At 44.1% G+C, this 18,370-nt stretch overlaps 1 protein-coding gene across 1 annotated transcript; it reads left to right on the forward strand.

The window, feature by feature from the left end:
* The first annotated feature begins 2,756 nt into the window (after nt 1–2,756).
* Nucleotides 2,757–8,774, forward strand: LOC118358176 (CCN family member 1-like). The gene is made up of 5 exons (XM_035735706.2): nt 2,757–4,774; nt 5,074–5,287; nt 5,504–5,857; nt 7,053–7,255; nt 7,445–8,774. The coding sequence occupies exons 1-5, from the start codon at nt 4,703–4,705 to the stop codon at nt 7,745–7,747; spliced, it is 1,146 nt and encodes a 381-aa protein (XP_035591599.1). The 5' UTR covers nt 2,757–4,702; the 3' UTR covers nt 7,748–8,774.
* The last annotated feature ends 9,596 nt before the right edge of the window (nt 8,775–18,370 follow it).

The raw sequence follows: 18,370 nt of genomic DNA on the forward strand, positions 1-18,370 counted from the left end.
ATAGGTATTCCTCTTGTCCAGATGGGTTAGGGCAGTGTAGTTGCGATTGCGTCATCTGTGGACCTATTGGGGCGGTAAGCAAATTGAAGTGGGTCTAGGGTGTCAGGTAGGGTGGAGGTGATATGGTCCTTGACTAGTCTCCCAAAGCACTTCATGATGACGGAAGTGAGTGCTACGGGGCGGTAGTCGTTTAGCTCAGTTTCCTTAGCTTTCCTGGGAACAGGAACAATGGTGGTCCTCTTGAAGCATGTGGGAACAGCAGACTGGGATAAGGATAGATTGAATATGTCTGTAAACACACCAGCCAGCTGGTCTGCGCATGCTCTGAGGATGCGGCTGGGGATGCCGTCTGGGCCTGCAGCCTTGCGAGGGTTAACACGTTTAAATGTTTTACTCGCGTCGGCTGCAGTGAAGGAGAGTCCGCAGGTTTTGGTAGCGGGCCGTGTCAGTGGCACTTTATTGTCCTTAAAGCGAGCAAAGAAGTTGTTTAGTCTGTCTGGGAGCAAGAAATCCTGGTCCGCAACGGGGCTGGTTTTCTTTTTGTAATCCGTGATTGACTGTAGTCCCTGCCACATACCTCTTGTGTCTGAGCCGTTGAATTGCAACTCTACCCTGTCTCTATACTGACGCTTAGCTTGTTTGATTGCCTTGCGGAAGGAATAGCTACACTGTTTGTATTCCGTCATGTTTCCGGTCACCTTGCCCTGGTTAAAAGCAGTGGTTCGTGCTTTGTTTCACGCGAATGCTGCCATCAATCCACGGTTTCTGGTTTGGGAATGTTTAAATAGTTGCTGTGCGTACGACATCGCAGATGCACTTGCTAATAAACTCGCTCACCGAATCAGCATATTCGTTAATGTTGTTGTTTGACGCAATGCGATCCATGTGATCGAAGCAATCTTGAAGCGTGGAATCAGATTGGTCAGACCAGCGTTGAAAAGACCTGAGCGCGGGAGCTTCCAGTTTTAATCTCTGTCTATAGGCAGGGAGCAACAAAAGAGAATCGTGGTCAGCTTTTCCGAAAGGAGGGCGGGTGAGGGCCTTATATGCGTCGCGGAAGTTAGAGTAACAATGATCTTGGGTTTTACCAGCCCTGGTAGCACAATCGATATGCTGATAGAATTTAGGGAGTCTTGTTTTCAGATTAGCCTTGTTAAAATCCCCAGCTACAATGAATGCAGCCTCAGGATATGTGGTTTCCAGTTTACATAGTCCTGAACAAACTTTATTTGTCTATCAATGTGTCTCCTTGGGATATGCGGCTGTGATTATTATCGAAGAGAATTCTCTTGGTAGATAATGCGGTCGACATTTGATTGTGAGGAATTGTAAGTCGGTTGAACAGAAGGACTTGAGTTCCTGTATGCTGTTATGATCACATAATGTCTCGTTAATCATAAGGCATACCCCCCCCGCCCCTCTTCTTACCAGAAAGATGCTTGTTTCTGTCTGCGAGATGCGTGAAGAAACCAGGTGGCTGTACCGACCCCGATAGCGTGTCTCGAGTGAGCCATGTTTCTGTGAAGCAAAGAACGTTAGTCTCTTATGTCTCTCTGGAATGCTACCCTTGCTTGGATTTCATCAACCTTGTTGTCAAGATACTGGACATTGGCGAGTAGTATGCTCGGGAGACAATGCGGTGTCTCCGGAGCCTGACCAGAAGACCGCTTCATCTGCCACTTCTACGGCGTCGTTGTTTTGGAGCCGAGCCGTCTTCCGCCAGTCATGAGGACCCATACGCCACAAGGTCGGGGCCCATGACATCATCCTTTTCACAGCTGTCTTGCTCAACTGCCTTAATGGAATGTGTGAAGTGCAACATATTTATTTGTTGTGTAATTAGTATTCTCTTTCCTAGATGTACATTTATGGGCATTTGGCAAACAAGCAGGGACTTTTGGAAGGGACGCTTTTAAGGGTTACTTATGATTGAGTGTGTGAGTGTACCAGCCAAGGTTTTTAGGACACTAGTATGAGGAATCAAGTGGCCTGACCTATAGAGGTTGTTTCACGGGCTGGGTTAGGGTGCACCACTGACACACAGCTGATTCCACACATGTATATGTTTACCCAAATACATGTGAGGCTGCTCCCACTGTCATATACTGTTACTCAGAACGCAAATCTCATATTTTGTCAGATTATATTTTAAATGGACTTTTAGTGAAGGGAATAGCTACAGTAAACCAGTCTGATGGAGTTGACTTGAATACAATTGTCTGTTTGCTATTATATGATATGAAACACACACACCCACACACACAGTTACACTGCTTTACGTGTTCAGGGCAGATATGTTTAGATTAGAACAACTCTTCCTGAGAGTTGTGCAGATAGACTTCCTGTTTACCCACTTCTTCACCAGTGATGGAGTGTTCCATCAACACTTTCTTGGCACTATGCAGGGTACTTACTGGCATCAGAGTTGCCAACAATATCAATATGTCCACAGACCATTATCTTCAGACTGTGAGTAGACCAGACCTAAAGCCGCTGTAAAAGCCTCCAAAGGAGAGAGGCTGCTAACTGCAGCCATACAATAGGGACGGTGCAGATCAGGGTGCAGATCAGGCTGCAGTCATATGAGTGAATCTTCAGATCGTGGGTGGTTTGTATGATAACTGAGGTGTAGGTTGAGACTAGGCTGAGTAGATGGCATGGCTCCTGACCCCCCTGTTTTTGGAAATGTTTGTCTGGCTGACAAACAATCGCTGGCCGGGGGCCAGGTGGGGACGCTGCCAAACAGGCCCCCCTCCCCCTTTTCGTCAGTGTCCCATGCACCACGGCCAGCACACACATCCTGTCTTTGTGGGTCAGGAATGCCAGGAATCCAGACTTCTGCCCTAATCCTCCCACCCCTCCTTCCCCTACAAGGTGTTCTCTCTCTCTCTCAAACATTCCCAGAATCCTGGTGGTTTCAGCCCAGTGGTCTGGGTGTCGGTGTGGCTCACTTCTCTCTCTCTCTCTCTCTCTCTCTCTCCATTCCTCCTCTCTCTACAGTGCTCCTCCATCCCCACATCAGTGGCAGGCAGGTAGCAACACCTGCTCTCCGTGGTTCCCCCTGCTCCCACTGATCTTAACACACACACAGATTCCTGCTGCCTCAACATATCCATGGTGGTTTTTAACTTTGGTTTTTCGTTTTGTTTCATTCCTCGCAATTGTTGAATTTCTGAAGCGTTTTTTGTATTCAAAGAAATACACGTGTTATTCTAAACCGTTATTATTTATATCCTATTTGATGCTTTTTAGGATTTGCCTTCGTAGATGAAGGTGTGTTGTCGTTGTGGTTTTGTGAAGGTGAACTGGGTTAAGCGAGGACAGGTCTGACAAATAGAGCAAGGATCCACAGAAACAGGTCCTATGTATGTTCTTTGCCTTCTCCTGTGGTGTGAGAGACTATATATTCCCACTCACTCCTTTCTCTCGCTTTGCAGGTTTTCAGTGGCCTCATCAAATGTGCTAAATTATGTTTCCTGTGTTTCATAACAGAGAGAGCCAAGGCCTAATGCAGGGCCTTCCTGCCCTCGAGCAAAACACTTTTTATAGTCCTCTGGGATGACAATGGCGATGTTTAGTTTTTCCTCCCGAACATGGGAACCTGTAGAAGATACTTTTTTTGTCCTTGAATGTGGCCATTGGGAAAGAAATGGAGGGAACCACAGGATACGTGTCCTGGCCTGGGCAGTGTGTTTCAGTGGGGTTTCTGGGGCCAGCCCGGCCAGGTAATAGAATGTTTCAAGAGTTGTACGCACAGATTTTCTCAGCTATCTGCATAACCACTTCCCCTATTAAAGTGGATTCTACACCAGAGCGGGATTCCCCACTCATTTTTCCCCATGACACCTGCACTTGTTTTTCTGTTTCCAGTATCGGTCTTCGCTTAGGTGATCCTCATTGTCAAACAATGCTCATATGCAGGAATGGAGCTACAGTGGGAATCCCAAAGCTTTGCAGACCTGGGTTCAATTAGCGTTTGTGTTCATTCAAATACTTTAGCTGCACTTGATTGAGCTTGCCTGGCACAATGGGACTGATAGAATAGTCCCGAAGGTGCAAACACCACCCATCTGGCACTTCAGGCAGGCTTAATCAAATGCTCAACCTATTTGAAAGTAATCAAATACTATTTGAAGTTACTCCACACTTAGCTTTGCTTATCGTGAATTTACCAGCAATGAGCTATTCCTGTAGTTTATCAATAGCATTAGGGACATATAAGTAGTAAGATGTCAGTGCACTGAAGTGCCTACAGTACTGTGTTCATATATAACCATGCTTTTTCATTATAGCAATGTAGCAAGGTGCAATTTCTTTCTCTCCTACTCCACTCACTGAATCCCTCTCCATACACTTTCCCTCACTCCTTAAGAGGAGAGCTGATGTCACGGGGAGGGGGCTGGTCTGCCTGTGTCTATAAGTACAGGCACCACAGAGGGAATCTCGCTCTATATGAAGGGAAGCTAACCCTAGCTGAGCTGAGCTGACACTGTAGGAGAGCAAAGAAACACCAAACTAGTGTAGCTTTTAGTGCGCTCGCACAGAACTATGGATCGGTTCAGATGAATGAATAGGTAAACTGACAGATCAACAGACTTCTGGACTCACGTGCAGGCTCTGGACAGTATATCGTCACAGCCACCAGGTTTATATTCTCCATCTAACGACCTCTGATTGAAATTTTGGGAAGTACGCTTTCAGGATGTTTTCTCTGGTTAGTTTGAGAAGGACTGTTTCTACCCTGTTCGTTCTCCTCTTCAGTGCTGCTGTCATGGTGAGTTTCATAGATGCATACTTACCTGCCTGGCATTTTTTTTCCCTTCTTTTTTTCACCCTTTCTCTCTATATTTTGCATTATTTTATTTACGATGTGTTTCTGCTTTTCAAAAAATATTATTTTTCCAAAATAATTTAACTTTTTTTGGTATTTTGTTACAATGAAGAAAGACACTCCAGTAAGAGAGTGTACTACAGTACTTACAAGTCATAGTAAAGACGAGGCTGCACCTCTACCCTACTGCTGCTGTGCGGACCCCAACACATCTGTAACACTGACACTGCTCTCTTTCTCAGGTGGAGAGTGACTGTCCTGCCCAGTGCTCTTGTGGCCCATCACCCCCAATGTGCCCAGTGGGCGTTAGCTGGGTGACAGACGCCTGTGGCTGCTGTAAAGTGTGTGCCAGGCAGTTCAACCAGGACTGCAGCCCCAGCCAGCCCTGTGACCACATCAAGGGCCTGCACTGCCACCTGGGGGCTGGGGGAAACCCAGAGAGAGGCCTGTGCCGAGGTAAGGACCAGGAGTACCCCTAACATCAGCAGGAGAGAGGTGGTTGGGCCAATATGGGAGTATGCAGAAGTATGGGTGTTGCAGCTGGGATTTCAGAATTATAGTAAATTATAGTAAAAATGTGATCATTCAAGTAGATAAATGCTCAGCATCATTGTAACACTGCCATAGTGGTATAAAGTCCACTGTGCTGATAATGTGTCTGTGCCTCCCTAGCGGAGGCCAAGGGCCAGTCCTGCGAGTTCAGCGGGCGTGTCTACCAGCATGGAGAGGACTTCCAGCCCAGCTGCCAGCACCAGTGCAGCTGCATGGATGGGGTGGTGGGCTGCATGCCACTCTGCCCCCACCAGGTGTCCCTGCCCGACTGGCGCTGCTCCCAGCCAAGGCTGGCACGGCCCTTGGGCCGCTGCTGTGCGGAGTGGGTCTGTGACGACAACAACCACATCAGTGAGGACCCAGAGGAACCTCCACAGGTAGCCCTGCCCACCCCACAACCCCTCCCAAACCACATCAACAACCAGCTCCAGGAACAGCCACGCTATCAGGCCAGCACTGGAGTCACCTTTAGAGGTACAGTAAACAACCTATCCCAATGTCTCATTCTCCACAGTCTCTATTCAGGTATAATCCTATCTTGGTCATAATCTGAACCCTGTATGTTTCTCTTAATTGTAACCCTGTATGTTTCTCATAATTGTAACCCTGTATGTTTCTCATAATTGTAACCCTGTATGTTTCTCTTAATTGTAGCCCTGTATGTTTCTCTTAATTGTAGCCCTGTATGTTTCTCTTAATTGTAACCCTGTATGTTTCTCTTAATTGTAGCCCTGTATGTTTCTCTTAATTGTAACCCTGTATGTTTCTCTTAATTGTAGCCCTGCATGTTTCTCTTAATTGTAGCCCTGTATGTTTCTCTTAATTGTAACCCTGTATGTTTCTCTTAATTGTAACCCTGTATGTTTCTCATAATTGTAACCCTGTATGTTTCTCTTAATTGTAACCCTGTATGTTTCTCTTAATTGTAACCCTGTATGTTTCTCTTAATTGTAGCCCTGTATGTTTCTCTTAATTGTAGCCATGTATGTTTCTCTTAATTGTAGCCATGTATGTTTCTCTTAATTGTAACCCTGTATGTTTCTCTTAATTGTAGCCCTGTATGTTTCTCTTAATTGTAACCCTGTATGTTTCTCTTAATTGTAGCCCTGTATGTTTCTCTTAATTGTAGCCCTGTATGTTTCTCTTAATTGTAACCCTGTATGTTTCTCTTAATTGTAGCCCTGTATGTTTCTCTTAATTGTAACCCTGTATGTTTCTCTTAATTGTAGCCCTGCATGTTTCTCTTAATTGTAGCCCTGTATGTTTCTCTTAATTGTAGCCCTGTATGTTTCTCTTAATTGTAACCCTGTATGTTTCTCTTAATTGTAGCCCTGTATGTTTCTCTTAATTGTAGCCCTGTATGTTTCTCTTAATTGTAGCCCTGTATGTTTCTCTTAATTGTAGCCCTGTATGTTTCTCTTAATTGTAGCCCTGTATGTTTCTCTTAATTGTAGCCCTGTATGTTTCTCTTAATTGTAGCCCTGTATGTTTCTCTTAATTGTAGCCCTGTATGTTTCTCTTAATTGTAGCCCTGTATGTTTCTCTTAATTGTAGCCCTGTATGTTTCTCTTAATTGTAGCCCTGTATGTTTCTCTTAATTGTAGCCCTGTATGTTTCTCTTAATTGTAACCCTGTATGTTTCTCATGATTCCCTGTCCTCTCCTTTCAGAGGTGGTGCCCCTCCCCAGGTCCCAGGTGTTGCTAAGCGCCAGATGCTTCCCGCAGACCACTGATTGGACGGAATGTTCCACTACCTGTGGGATGGGCATCTCCAGTCGGGTGACCAATAACAACGCAGACTGCCAGCTTGTCAGAGAGACACGACTGTGTCAAGTCCGCCAATGTGACCTGCGACTTACCCCAGCAATCAAGGTACAATGAGGCTCCTCTCAATGTCTGATATGTTTGTGGGAAATTTTGAAGCATACAAGTAGAGCACATAGAACATATTAATAGTTCATTTTTGATGATGAGACCCTTTGCAATATGATTATTTATTATGGTTTATGTAGCTCAGTTGTCTAACTGTGTTTGTTAACTGTGTGTTTGTTGACTGTCCAGAGGGGAAAGAAGTGCCAGCGTTCAGTGCGCCCTCAGGAGCCAATCAGCATCAACTTTGCTGGCTGCTACACAGCACGGCACTATCGACCTCGCAGCTGCGGCTCCTGTGTGGATAGACGATGCTGCACCCCTTCACTGACCCGCACCGTCCGCCTGCGCTTCCACTGTCCCGACGGAGAGGGCTTCACACGCAACGTCATGTGGATCCAGCGCTGCAGCTGCAAGAAGAGCTGTCACATTCACGGCTCCCCCTCAAGGCCCTCTGTCAGCCTACACAATGACATCCACACCTTCAGGCACTGAGTCAGGATTAGGAGGATGCCCAACCCCAGCCTCGACACACTGGATAGGGCTAGGGCATGCTAGTCTCTCCCCATCTTCCATACGCCCTCTGCCCACGGATAGCCCTGCCTTTCAGCCCCTTCCTGGACATCAGTGTGGCTGGCAGCCTCTCCCCGCCTGCACCAGCACAAGACTATGGGAGTGAGAGCTAGGTGGCCGCTCCCTCCATCCAGGCGGAACTATTGCTTGCACTTTAAGCTTCCTGACACATTGCCCCCAGTTATCCAACATGAGAGATGGGTAGCTATTTGGTGCAACTCTCTGCGGCTAGGTCCAGTTCCACTTCCCTGCTGATGACCCAGCCACTGAACTGTTCCGGTGGAGGAAGGGACAGCACTGAGCACAACAGACTATAGATGTCCTGATGTCACTTTCTTGATGTCATGTTGAACTTATGGGTGAAATATGTAAATTAATCCTCTGCTTTTCACCCTTTTTTATTATTAATTATTTTTTATTTGTTAACATTGTCAAGTCCCTCTATATAACCACAGTGGGGAAAAAAAGAAAGGAACGTGTATGCATGTATATGAGGGACATATTACTTTTTGTCATAATGTGTGAATTAGTGAGGCCAGTGAATGTGTCAGGATGTGATGAGCGATGACCATGGGCAATCCCATACATTCATGTATGATGAAGTGTTTTGTCTGATACATTGATGGTCGAATGAGGACAGGACGTCATCAATGATTGTACCTGTATGTTACATGTTGTGTGTGTGAGAGAGAATGAAAAGGTGAGAAAACAGAGTGTTTACATGTGTGTGTTTGTCAATTTACAGAGTATAGTGTGTACAGACTTCACTCTTTGTTGAGTGGCAATTTATACAGATCACCTCATTTTCCGGGGTGTGTTTTTATTGCCTCATAGTATGGAGACTTTCTTATACTGGAGGGAAGATTTTACTATATGTATTTAAGATTTATATATTGTTTGAATTCTTATCAATAATTCTCTGATACATCAAATAAAACCTTAAACACGTGCTCTGTCTTGTGCTTCTCTGAGAGGTGCATCAGGTGGATGGTGATTTAGATGACAGCATAGGGTGGTTGGTCTGGAATGCTGCTGTAAGGAGGGCAAACGAGTCTCTCCTGAGTTGGGCAAGACTCACAGAATGGGGTACAGTGCATTCAGAAAGTATTCAGACCCAGAATTTTGTTACGTTACAGCCTTACTCTAAAATTGATTACATTCTTTTTTCCCCTCATTAATCTACACACAATACCCCATATCAACAATTAAAAAACTTTACTCAGTACTTTGAGGTGCTTTTGTCAGCGATTACAGCCTTGAGTCTTCTTGGATATGACACTACAAGCTTGGTACACCTGAATTTGGGGAGACACCCTCTGAGGTTGGATGGGGAGCGTCGCTTCACAGCTATTTTTCAGGCCGGGTTCAAGTCCGGGCTCTGGCTTGGCCACTCAAGGACATTGAGACTTGTCCCAAAGCCACTCCTGTGTGGTATTGACTGTGTGCTTATGGTTGTTGTCCTGTTGGAAGGTGAACCTTCTCCCCAGTCTGGAGCAGGTTTTCATCAAAGATCTCTGTACTTTGCTCCTTTCATCTTTCCCTCGATCCTTCTCCCGTGATTGCTCAGTTTAGGAAGAGTTTTGCTGGTTCCAAACTACTTCTACTTACTGTGTTCTTGGGGACCTTCAATGCTGCAGGCATTTTTGGTACCCTTCCCTAGATCTGTGCCTCAACAATTCCTTCAACATCATGGCTTGGTTTTTGCTCTGACATGCACTGTCAACTGTGGGACCTTTTATATAGTCAGGTGTGTGCCTTTCCAAATCATGTCCAATCAATTGAATTTACCACAGGTGGACTCCAATCAAGTTATAGAAACATCTCAAGGATGAGCAATGGAAATAGGATTCACCTGAGCTCAATTACGAGTCTCATAGCAAAGGGTCTGAATACTTATGTTAAGGTTTTTATGTTTTTGCAAACATTTCTAAAAACCAGTTTTTCGTCATTATGGGGTATTGTGTGTAGATTGATAAACATATTGGAAGGGGTCTGAATACTTTCCGAATGCACTGTAAGTCTGGCACTTACCTTTATGAAGTACCTTAGGGCTAGAAGTACATAACTCCAAAGAGGGGTTCAGTGCTGAAAGCCAGCCTGTTGTTTTGGTGTTAGGGACGGGGGGGAAGAGGCAAGTTGGGTCTCAGTGAGGCCGCGGCCAGTGCTCTAGCCAGGTTTGTGTTCCCTCATATCCTTCAACATAATGTACAGGCTGGTCTCTGGGTCACAAACATCACAGCAGCCTCCCAAATTCCACACCCTGTCCTCCTCCCCATCTCCTATGTCTCCCCCTGTCTAGATAGACAGATAGATAGATATCCCACCCTGACCTCCTCCCCTGTCTATCCCACCTCTCTTTACAGACCTGTCTGTCTGGCTTAGTGTGCTAGTTGTCTAAATGGCGACTGAGGTTATCACAGCATGGGCCTACTGTTTAATGTATTTAGTACATCTCAATGTATCGCCTATCCACATCCTCAATGTAATCCGCTTAGAAATGTAGGTTTGGACATATCAAGCATATAGTACAGGGTTGGAGCAGGGCCGGCCCTAGCCACTAAAGCGACCACTTGGGGCCCCGCAGTTATTAGGGTGTCCCCGACCAAGATTTTAGGAATTCAGTTGGGGTCTCAACTTACTGTTGAGAGTTAAAACAGTATAATTTACAAGTTGCACTTTCTAAATTTGGTTGTGCATCATAAATGTTTCTTTTGTTATGTCATTCACCGACAGTCACTCAATTAGCCCGTGTCAGCTGACATTTTTCAAATTGGTGAATTAGTCTAGCCAGCTATCTAAACGAATTACCGACTGGGCACAAAGGGTACGTGTTTAGGTGCCCTGACCTCCAGGGGGCCCCCATTGATTATCTTAGTCAAAATACAGAAATACAGCTGGTATGATGCTGCTTTTGCTTCATATGATACAAAATGCATCATTCCGACTGTACTTCTGTATTTTGAAATTTATATATCTTGAAAGCTTGATTGCTGACATGCAAAATATTTTGGGACAATATAATTTTCCTTTAACACGGCATAAGTCATGGCAAAATGTGTAGACTTGCAGGAAATTTGCTTCAAAACGGCAAATATTTCTCCAGCCTGTGGCAAAATGTATAATATTGCCCCCAAAAGGCCAGGGCAGGCCTTACGTTAGAGTTAAGGCTGGGAATATGGCTGCAATTAGTTTTTTATAGGCCTATGCAACCTCCTTGCATTTTGTTCACTGGTCCAATGACAGACAAAAATCGACAGAGCACACATGGCATTCCATCATCACCATAGAGACGGCAGTACTATCTGCCATTGTCGTCACTAAAGACACAACTCTTATTGGCTGTGTCCCATCTGACTGTACCACGTTTCCCCGAAGCCTATGGTCTGTAGTGTTTGTATAGTAGGGCTATTTGGTGTTGTAAATTTAGGGAAAGACTATCATCCTCAGACTTATTCTACACTAAAGCATGTGTCCCAGGACAACGTTTGACAAAACGGCTGTCAAAGAGGTGCTCTTGTATTTCAGTGAAAGCCATGGCAATATGAGGACTGGGGAGGAGGTTATAGGAGGTTGTGTGAAAGAACAACTTAGTGTCCGGTCCACATTAAACAAAAGCTTTGTGATGTACTGTAGTTGACTTACACTGAAACACATGAAAGCAGAGCATCCGGTGAAAGGAGAGTTACTCATGAAGGCGGTGAGTGTATGCAATTCTCTCCCCTGTGAAAGTGATTATTTTGGCTGTAGCCTCCTGCTGCGGTGGCGTTTACATTGGCCTGGGCACCAGACTGGAAGGTGTTGTCCAGCCTCACAGTGAAATGTGAGTTTCAGCATAGCTGTGACATAGGAAAAGGAAATATGTCGGAAATCAACAGGGCCTCTGGGAAGTGGCGGTGGGGGCCTGGGTGGAAGGTTTCCTAGAGCAGAAGACACTCCCAAAAACAACCATAGCATCCTATGCAGGAGACAACTTTTGTATAAGCAACAGTTACAAACACCTTTTTCTCAGCAAAACATTTTCTCTGAGAGGAATGTCACTCTCTAAACATGAGTCAATTTTAATCAAAAAGTAACTGTTCCAGCAATTCAGTACTGCAGCCTGGGACAATTGTTTTGTGTTTAAAACACAATGTATAACTTGTCCAGCCATATAACTGTAAAGGATGTCTATACATCACCGCATTTAAAGGCACATTTACATCTCGAAATCCCCCCGGTGCACAAGTCCGAAAATGTACCGTTTCTGGAAATTTGTGGCAAGTGTCCAGCCTTCTACGGCCCTGCACACGTCCCGTATATCTCCAATAACAGACCACTTTTGTGCACGGATGTGTATGTGTCCGGAAACGGTTCAGTAAATCCCCTGAAACGACCACACACGTCCACCCATGGACCAGGACACATTCTGAAATCCCAGCGCACATTTGACATCAGTTGCATTACATCTCAGTCCATGTCCCACAACATCTCTGCCATAAATGTCAGTAAATGACCGTGCCCTTGTTCAAGGCTGCGCATGCTTATTCGCCCTCCACTGAATGTTAGTCATTGATAGCTTGCCTTTGTGGTTGTCACTGGTATATTAAAACACAAGTCATTATTGAATGAATGAATCACAGTGAAATAAGAATGAATGCACTATTTAATCATATTTTATTATTATCACACATCAGGGTTCCTACACCTTTTCAGAAATAACATTTGAGCACCACTGTCAAGGTTTCTCCAGCACCTCACGACATTGTTATACTATCGCTGAACATGTTGTTGTTCCACTTAATCACAAATCCACTTAATCACTTCTTGAAGGATGATAATTCATTTCAGTGGAGCAGGAGAAAGCAGGTAATAGTATCTGCATTTAGGCTAAGCAGGGCCTGAAACTAAAGTAAACCCCATAAGCTCGACCTGGGACACGTAAGCACCAGATGGCACCAGGTGGAAACAGGTAAGCACCAGATGGAAACAGGTAAGCACCAGATGGCACCAGGTGGAAACAGGTAAGCACCAGATGGAAACAGGTAAGCACCAGATGGCACCAGATGGAAACAGGTAAGCACGAGATGGAAACAGGTAAGCACCAGATGGCACCAGATGGAAACAGGTAAGCACCAGATGGAAACAGGTAAGCACCAGATGGCACCAGGTGGAAACAGGTAAGCACCAGATGGCACCAGATGGAAACAGGTAGGCACCAGATGGAAACAGGTAAGCACGAGATGGAAACAGGTAAGCACCAGATGGCACCAGATGGAAACAGGTAAGCTCCAGATGGCACCAGGTGGAAACAGGTAAGCACGAGATGGAAACAGGTAAGCACCAGATGGCACCAGATGGAAACAGGTAAGCACCAGATGGAAACAGGTAAGCACCAGATGGCACCAGGTGGAAACAGGTAGGCACCATATGGCACCAGATGGAAACAGGTAGGCACCAGATGGAAACAGGTAAGCACGAGATGGAAACAGGTAAGCACCAGATGGCACCAGATGGAAACAGGTAAGCTCCAGATGGAAACAGGTAGGCACCAGATGGAAACAGGTAGGCACCAGATGGAAACAGATTGGCACCAGATGGAAACAGATAGGCACCAGATGGGACAAGATGGAAACAGGTAAGCACCAGATGGAAACAGGTAGGCCCCAGATGGAAACAGGTAAGCACCAGATGGAACCAGATGGTACCAGATGGAAACAGGTAAGCACCAGATGGGACCAGCTGGAAACAGGTAAGCACCAGATGGAACCAGATGGTACCAGATGGAAACAGGTAAGCACCAGATGGGACCAGCTGGAAACAGGTAAGCACCAGATGGAACCAGATGGGACCAGCTGGAAACAGGTAAGCACCAGATGGGGGGATATGAATGAGCTTATTCAAAACAAAAGTGTTTTCAAAAGAATAGAGCACAGCTTGACCCCGGGATAGTTGGCCTATAGTGTTAAGAGTTGAGGGGTCCGTTATATCTAGGTTGCCTTGACGAAATCTCCCCAGACATGATCCGTGTGGTGTGGCTCGCCAAGTATCTTGGTTCCCTCTCTAAGCGGCACTGTAGTTTTTGACAAAGGGCAGTACACCTCACTCCAGAAGTAAGGTGGCTTGACGAACCACACCGATTTGCTGTTTTGCAGGCTATCCCCCTCATTGCACATCAGGTCCACATCAACTTCTCTCCAATGTCTCCTTAGTTGCCCTGGCTGTGTGTTTCAGGTCGTTGTCGTTTTCAAGGCCCAGCCACGACCCATCTTCAATGCTCTTACTGAGGGAAGGAGGTTGTTGGCCAAGATCTCGCGATACATGGCCCCATCCATCATCCCCTCAATACAGTGCAGTCGTCCTGTCCCCTTTGCAGAAAAGCATTCCCAAAGAATGACGTTTCCACCTCCATGTTTCACGGTTGGGATGGTGTTCTTGGGGTTGTACTCATCCTTCTTCTTCCTCCAAACACGGCGAGTGGAGTTTAGACCAAAAAGCTCTATTTTTGTCTCATCAGACCACATGACCTTCTCCCATTCTTCCTCTGGATCATCCAGATGGTCCTTGGCAAACTTCAGACGGGCCTGGACATGCGCTGGCTTGAGCAGGGGGACCTTGCGTGCGCTGCAGGATTTTAATCCATGATGGCGTAGTGTATTACTAATGGTTTTCTTTGAGACTGTGGTCCCAGCTCTCTTCGTGTCATTGACCAGGTCCTGCTGTGTAGTTCTGGGCTGATCCCTCACCTTCCTCATGATCATTGATACCCCACAAGGTGAGATCTTCCATGGAGCCCCAGACCGAGGGTGATTGACAGTCATCTTGATCTCCTTCCATTTTCTAATAATTGCGCCAACAGTTGTTCCCTTCTCACCAAGCTGCTTGCCTATTCTCCTGTAGCCCATCCCAGCCTTGTGCAGGTCTACAATTTTAGCCCTGATGTCCTTATACAGCTCTCTGGTTTTGGCCATTGTGGAGAGGTTAGAGTCTGTTTGATTGAGTGTGTGGACAGGTGTCTTTTATACAGGTAACGAGTTCAAACAGGTGCAGTTAATACAGGTGGAGTGGAGTGGAGAACATGAGGGCTTCTTAAAAAAAAACTAACAGGTCTGTGAGAGCCGGAATTCTTACTGGTTGGTAGGTGATCAAATACTTATGTCATGCAATAAAATGCAAATTAATTACTTAAAAATCATACAATGTGATTTTCTGGATTTTTGTTTTAGATTCCGTCTCTCACAGTTGAAGTGTACCTATGATAAAAATTACAGACCTCTACATGCTTTGTAAGTAGGAAAACCTGCAAAATTGGCAGTGTATCAAATACTTGTTCTCCCCACTGTATATATTTGTAATAATGACAATTACAACAATACTGAATGAACACTTATTTTAACTTAATATAATACATAAATAAAATCAATTTAGCCTCAAAAAAAATTATGAAACAAATAATTCAAAAACAAAGTGTTGGAGAAGAAAGTAAAAGTGCAATATGTGCCATGTAAGAAAGCTAACGTTTAAGTTCCTTGCTCAGAACATGAGAACATATGAAAGCTGGTGGTTCATTTTAACATAAGTCTTCAATATTCCCAGGTAAGAAGTTTTAAATTGTAGTTATAGGAATTATAGGCACTTTAGTATTGCCAGTGTAACAGTATAGCTTCCGTCCGTCTCCTCGCTCGAACCAGGAACACGATGACAACAGCCACCCTCGAAGTGGCTGTATTCCGTCTCTCATAGTTGAAGTGTACCTATGATAAAAATTACAGACCTCTACATGCTTTGTAAGTAGGAAACCTGCAAAATCGGCAGTGTATCAAATACTTGTTCTCCCCACTGTATATCACTCTGACCTTGATGGTAGATCCCCCAAACAATGTTTGATATTTTGTGAAATTACTGAGATTATTGGTATTACTAGACTATTGTGAAAACACTAGTTGAATTCCATCCACCTTGTTGAAATTGGCTCCACATGCCTTTGGCTCCGTACACTGGATGTTATACAAACATCTACCCAAAAGTCATTATAATCAACGAGATATGCCACAAATTATGCATGTGGTACTGGCAGTGCACAGAGTTACAGGCATATGGACTAGAATAGGAAACCAAAATGTGTACCTAGCTCATGATTACTGCTATTTTCTGTAGAACAGTCTTGGCAGTCCTGATACAGAGGCAATTAGTGTTTCAATAAAGTACAGCAATTGATGATTAATGGAACTACGGGGGGATATAGCAGCCACTTTAGACCAGGTGGGTGGAATTCAATGTCTGCTTTCATTCTACTCATCTGGCACAAGAACCTGCAATGGATATAAGCACAAGGTTAAATGTATGTTGTTTTGGTGGCCAGGACACCGGCGCAGGACATTGCTATTGTATGTAAAAAGGGAATCTGAGTGTTTCACTCTGTCTCCTGTATAAACCAGTGGCGGTCGGTGCCATTTAAGATGAGGGAGGACGATTATTTATTTTAATGAGGGCGGCCTTATTTCTAAGTCGCTCTGGATAAGAGCGTCTGCTAAATGACTTAAATGTAATGTAAATGTATTACAGCATAGTGTCATTTATATTCCATTCACCCAGTTCAATGTAACAGAGTTAGGTTTAGGCTACTACATGATACTACATGATGTGTTTTTTTGTTGTTGCTACAATCTAGCCTATAAATTAAAGTTTACAATGTCGGTGCACACAGGTCAAAAGAAAGATGTGTGACAGACAGACTGACACATTCAATACCACCTTGCACACAGTTGCGAGTTGCTATTGGACAAATTCAGGTATGTTTATCCCCGTTTCGTTCTGTTTGCTTCCATTTAAAGAAACGTTTTTTTCAACAGAATTGGTGGAATGAATACACCCCTGATCACACGAAAAAAGTTCACTTTCATAGCCACATACAAACAGCTTCTTGTATTCCTTCTCGTATCTATATGCTCTTCCCACTTTTTCCCTTTTCTTGTGGACTTCAATGCACAACACATCAGCTGCCTGTGAACAGGCAACAAAAAAAACATTTCCAAGCCAAACCTTCAATTCATAACCTCTACACACAGACTACATTGTTGTCACCATATTAGCAATAAATTAGTAAAACCAAAAGCTTGCCTTGGAAGAGCTCCGGTGTTGGACATTCATAGTCAGCTAGCTAAAATAGCATCCCTCAGTTTCAGCCACGTGTTTGAGTAGGCTAAACTAGCTAGCTGAAAGTCAAAACAATATAGCTACCTCTCTCTCTCTCTTGCTCCTCTTCCATTTTTGAAGAAATGAATTTGTTCAAAACTGTTCAGCTATTGTTTTTCTCTTTGAGTCACCTACTCAGCACATTTTATGCATTGCAGTGCTAGCTAGCTGTAGCTTATGATTTCTGTACTATACTAATTCTCTGATCATTTGATTGGGTGGACAGCATGTCAGTTCATGCTGCAAGAGCTCTGATAGTTTGGAGGATTTCCTCCAGAAGTTGTCAAAATTCCTAATTACTGTGTAAGTCTATGGAAGGGGGTGAGATCCATGACCCTCCTAGGTTTTGCAATAAAGAAAATGTACACAGAGGACGACGGAAGCTAGAGGTCCTATGGCTACACCATGGTGCTACACTACAGAGTGCTGTTGAGGCTAATGTAGACCTTCATTGCAAAACAATGTCTTTTAATCAATTATTTGGTGACGTGAATATATGTTGTATAGTTTTATCTAAAAATGATAACTTTTTAAATGTTTCACTATTTGAAAAAAATGAAATTCACTGAGGAGGATGGTTGTCCCCTTCTTCCTCTGAGGAGCCTCCACTGGTGTAAACACGACCTTGTCTCACTAGATGTGTATTTAGCTATGACACGCATACATTGTATGGGCAACAACAGTACATCTCATTCACACTATTTATACAGTGCTAATTGTACAACCACATTATAGAAGATGTCTGTGTATTGCATGTAACAAAAACCCATGAACAGCTAGCTAACATTAGCAGTTAGCAATTAGCATGCGACCATTAGATACAATTTTAGTGAAAGGTTAACTTCTAAAACACATATCATTTGTGTGGTGTATATATACACATGTAAATAAACTTACTTTGAGCCATCCTTTGTAAAAAAATAAAAACATTTAATAATTTGAGATGCTATACCAGTGAAAAGTTTGGACACGTCTACTCATTCAAGGGTTTTTCTTTATTTTTACTATTTTCTACATTGTAGAATAAGACTGAAGACATCAACACTATTAAATAGCACATTTGGAATCACGTAGTGACCAAAAAAATGTTAAACAAATCCAAATATATTTTATATTTGAGATTCTTCAATGCCACACTTTGCCTTGATGACAGCTTTGCACACACTTGGCATTCTCTCAACCAGCTTCATGAGGTAACCACCTGGAATGCATTTCAATTGACAGGTGTGCCTTGTTAAAAGTTCATTTCTGTAATTTCTTTCCTTCTTAATGCATTTGAGCCTATCAGTTGTGTTGTGACAAGGTAGGGTGGTATACAGAAGATAGCCCTATTTGGTAAAAGACCAAGTCCATATTATTGCAAGAACAGCTCAA

This window comes from Oncorhynchus keta, chromosome 25, assembly GCF_023373465.1.
Source record: "Oncorhynchus keta strain PuntledgeMale-10-30-2019 chromosome 25, Oket_V2, whole genome shotgun sequence".
In the NCBI taxonomy this organism is placed as follows: Eukaryota; Metazoa; Chordata; class Actinopteri; order Salmoniformes; family Salmonidae; genus Oncorhynchus; species Oncorhynchus keta.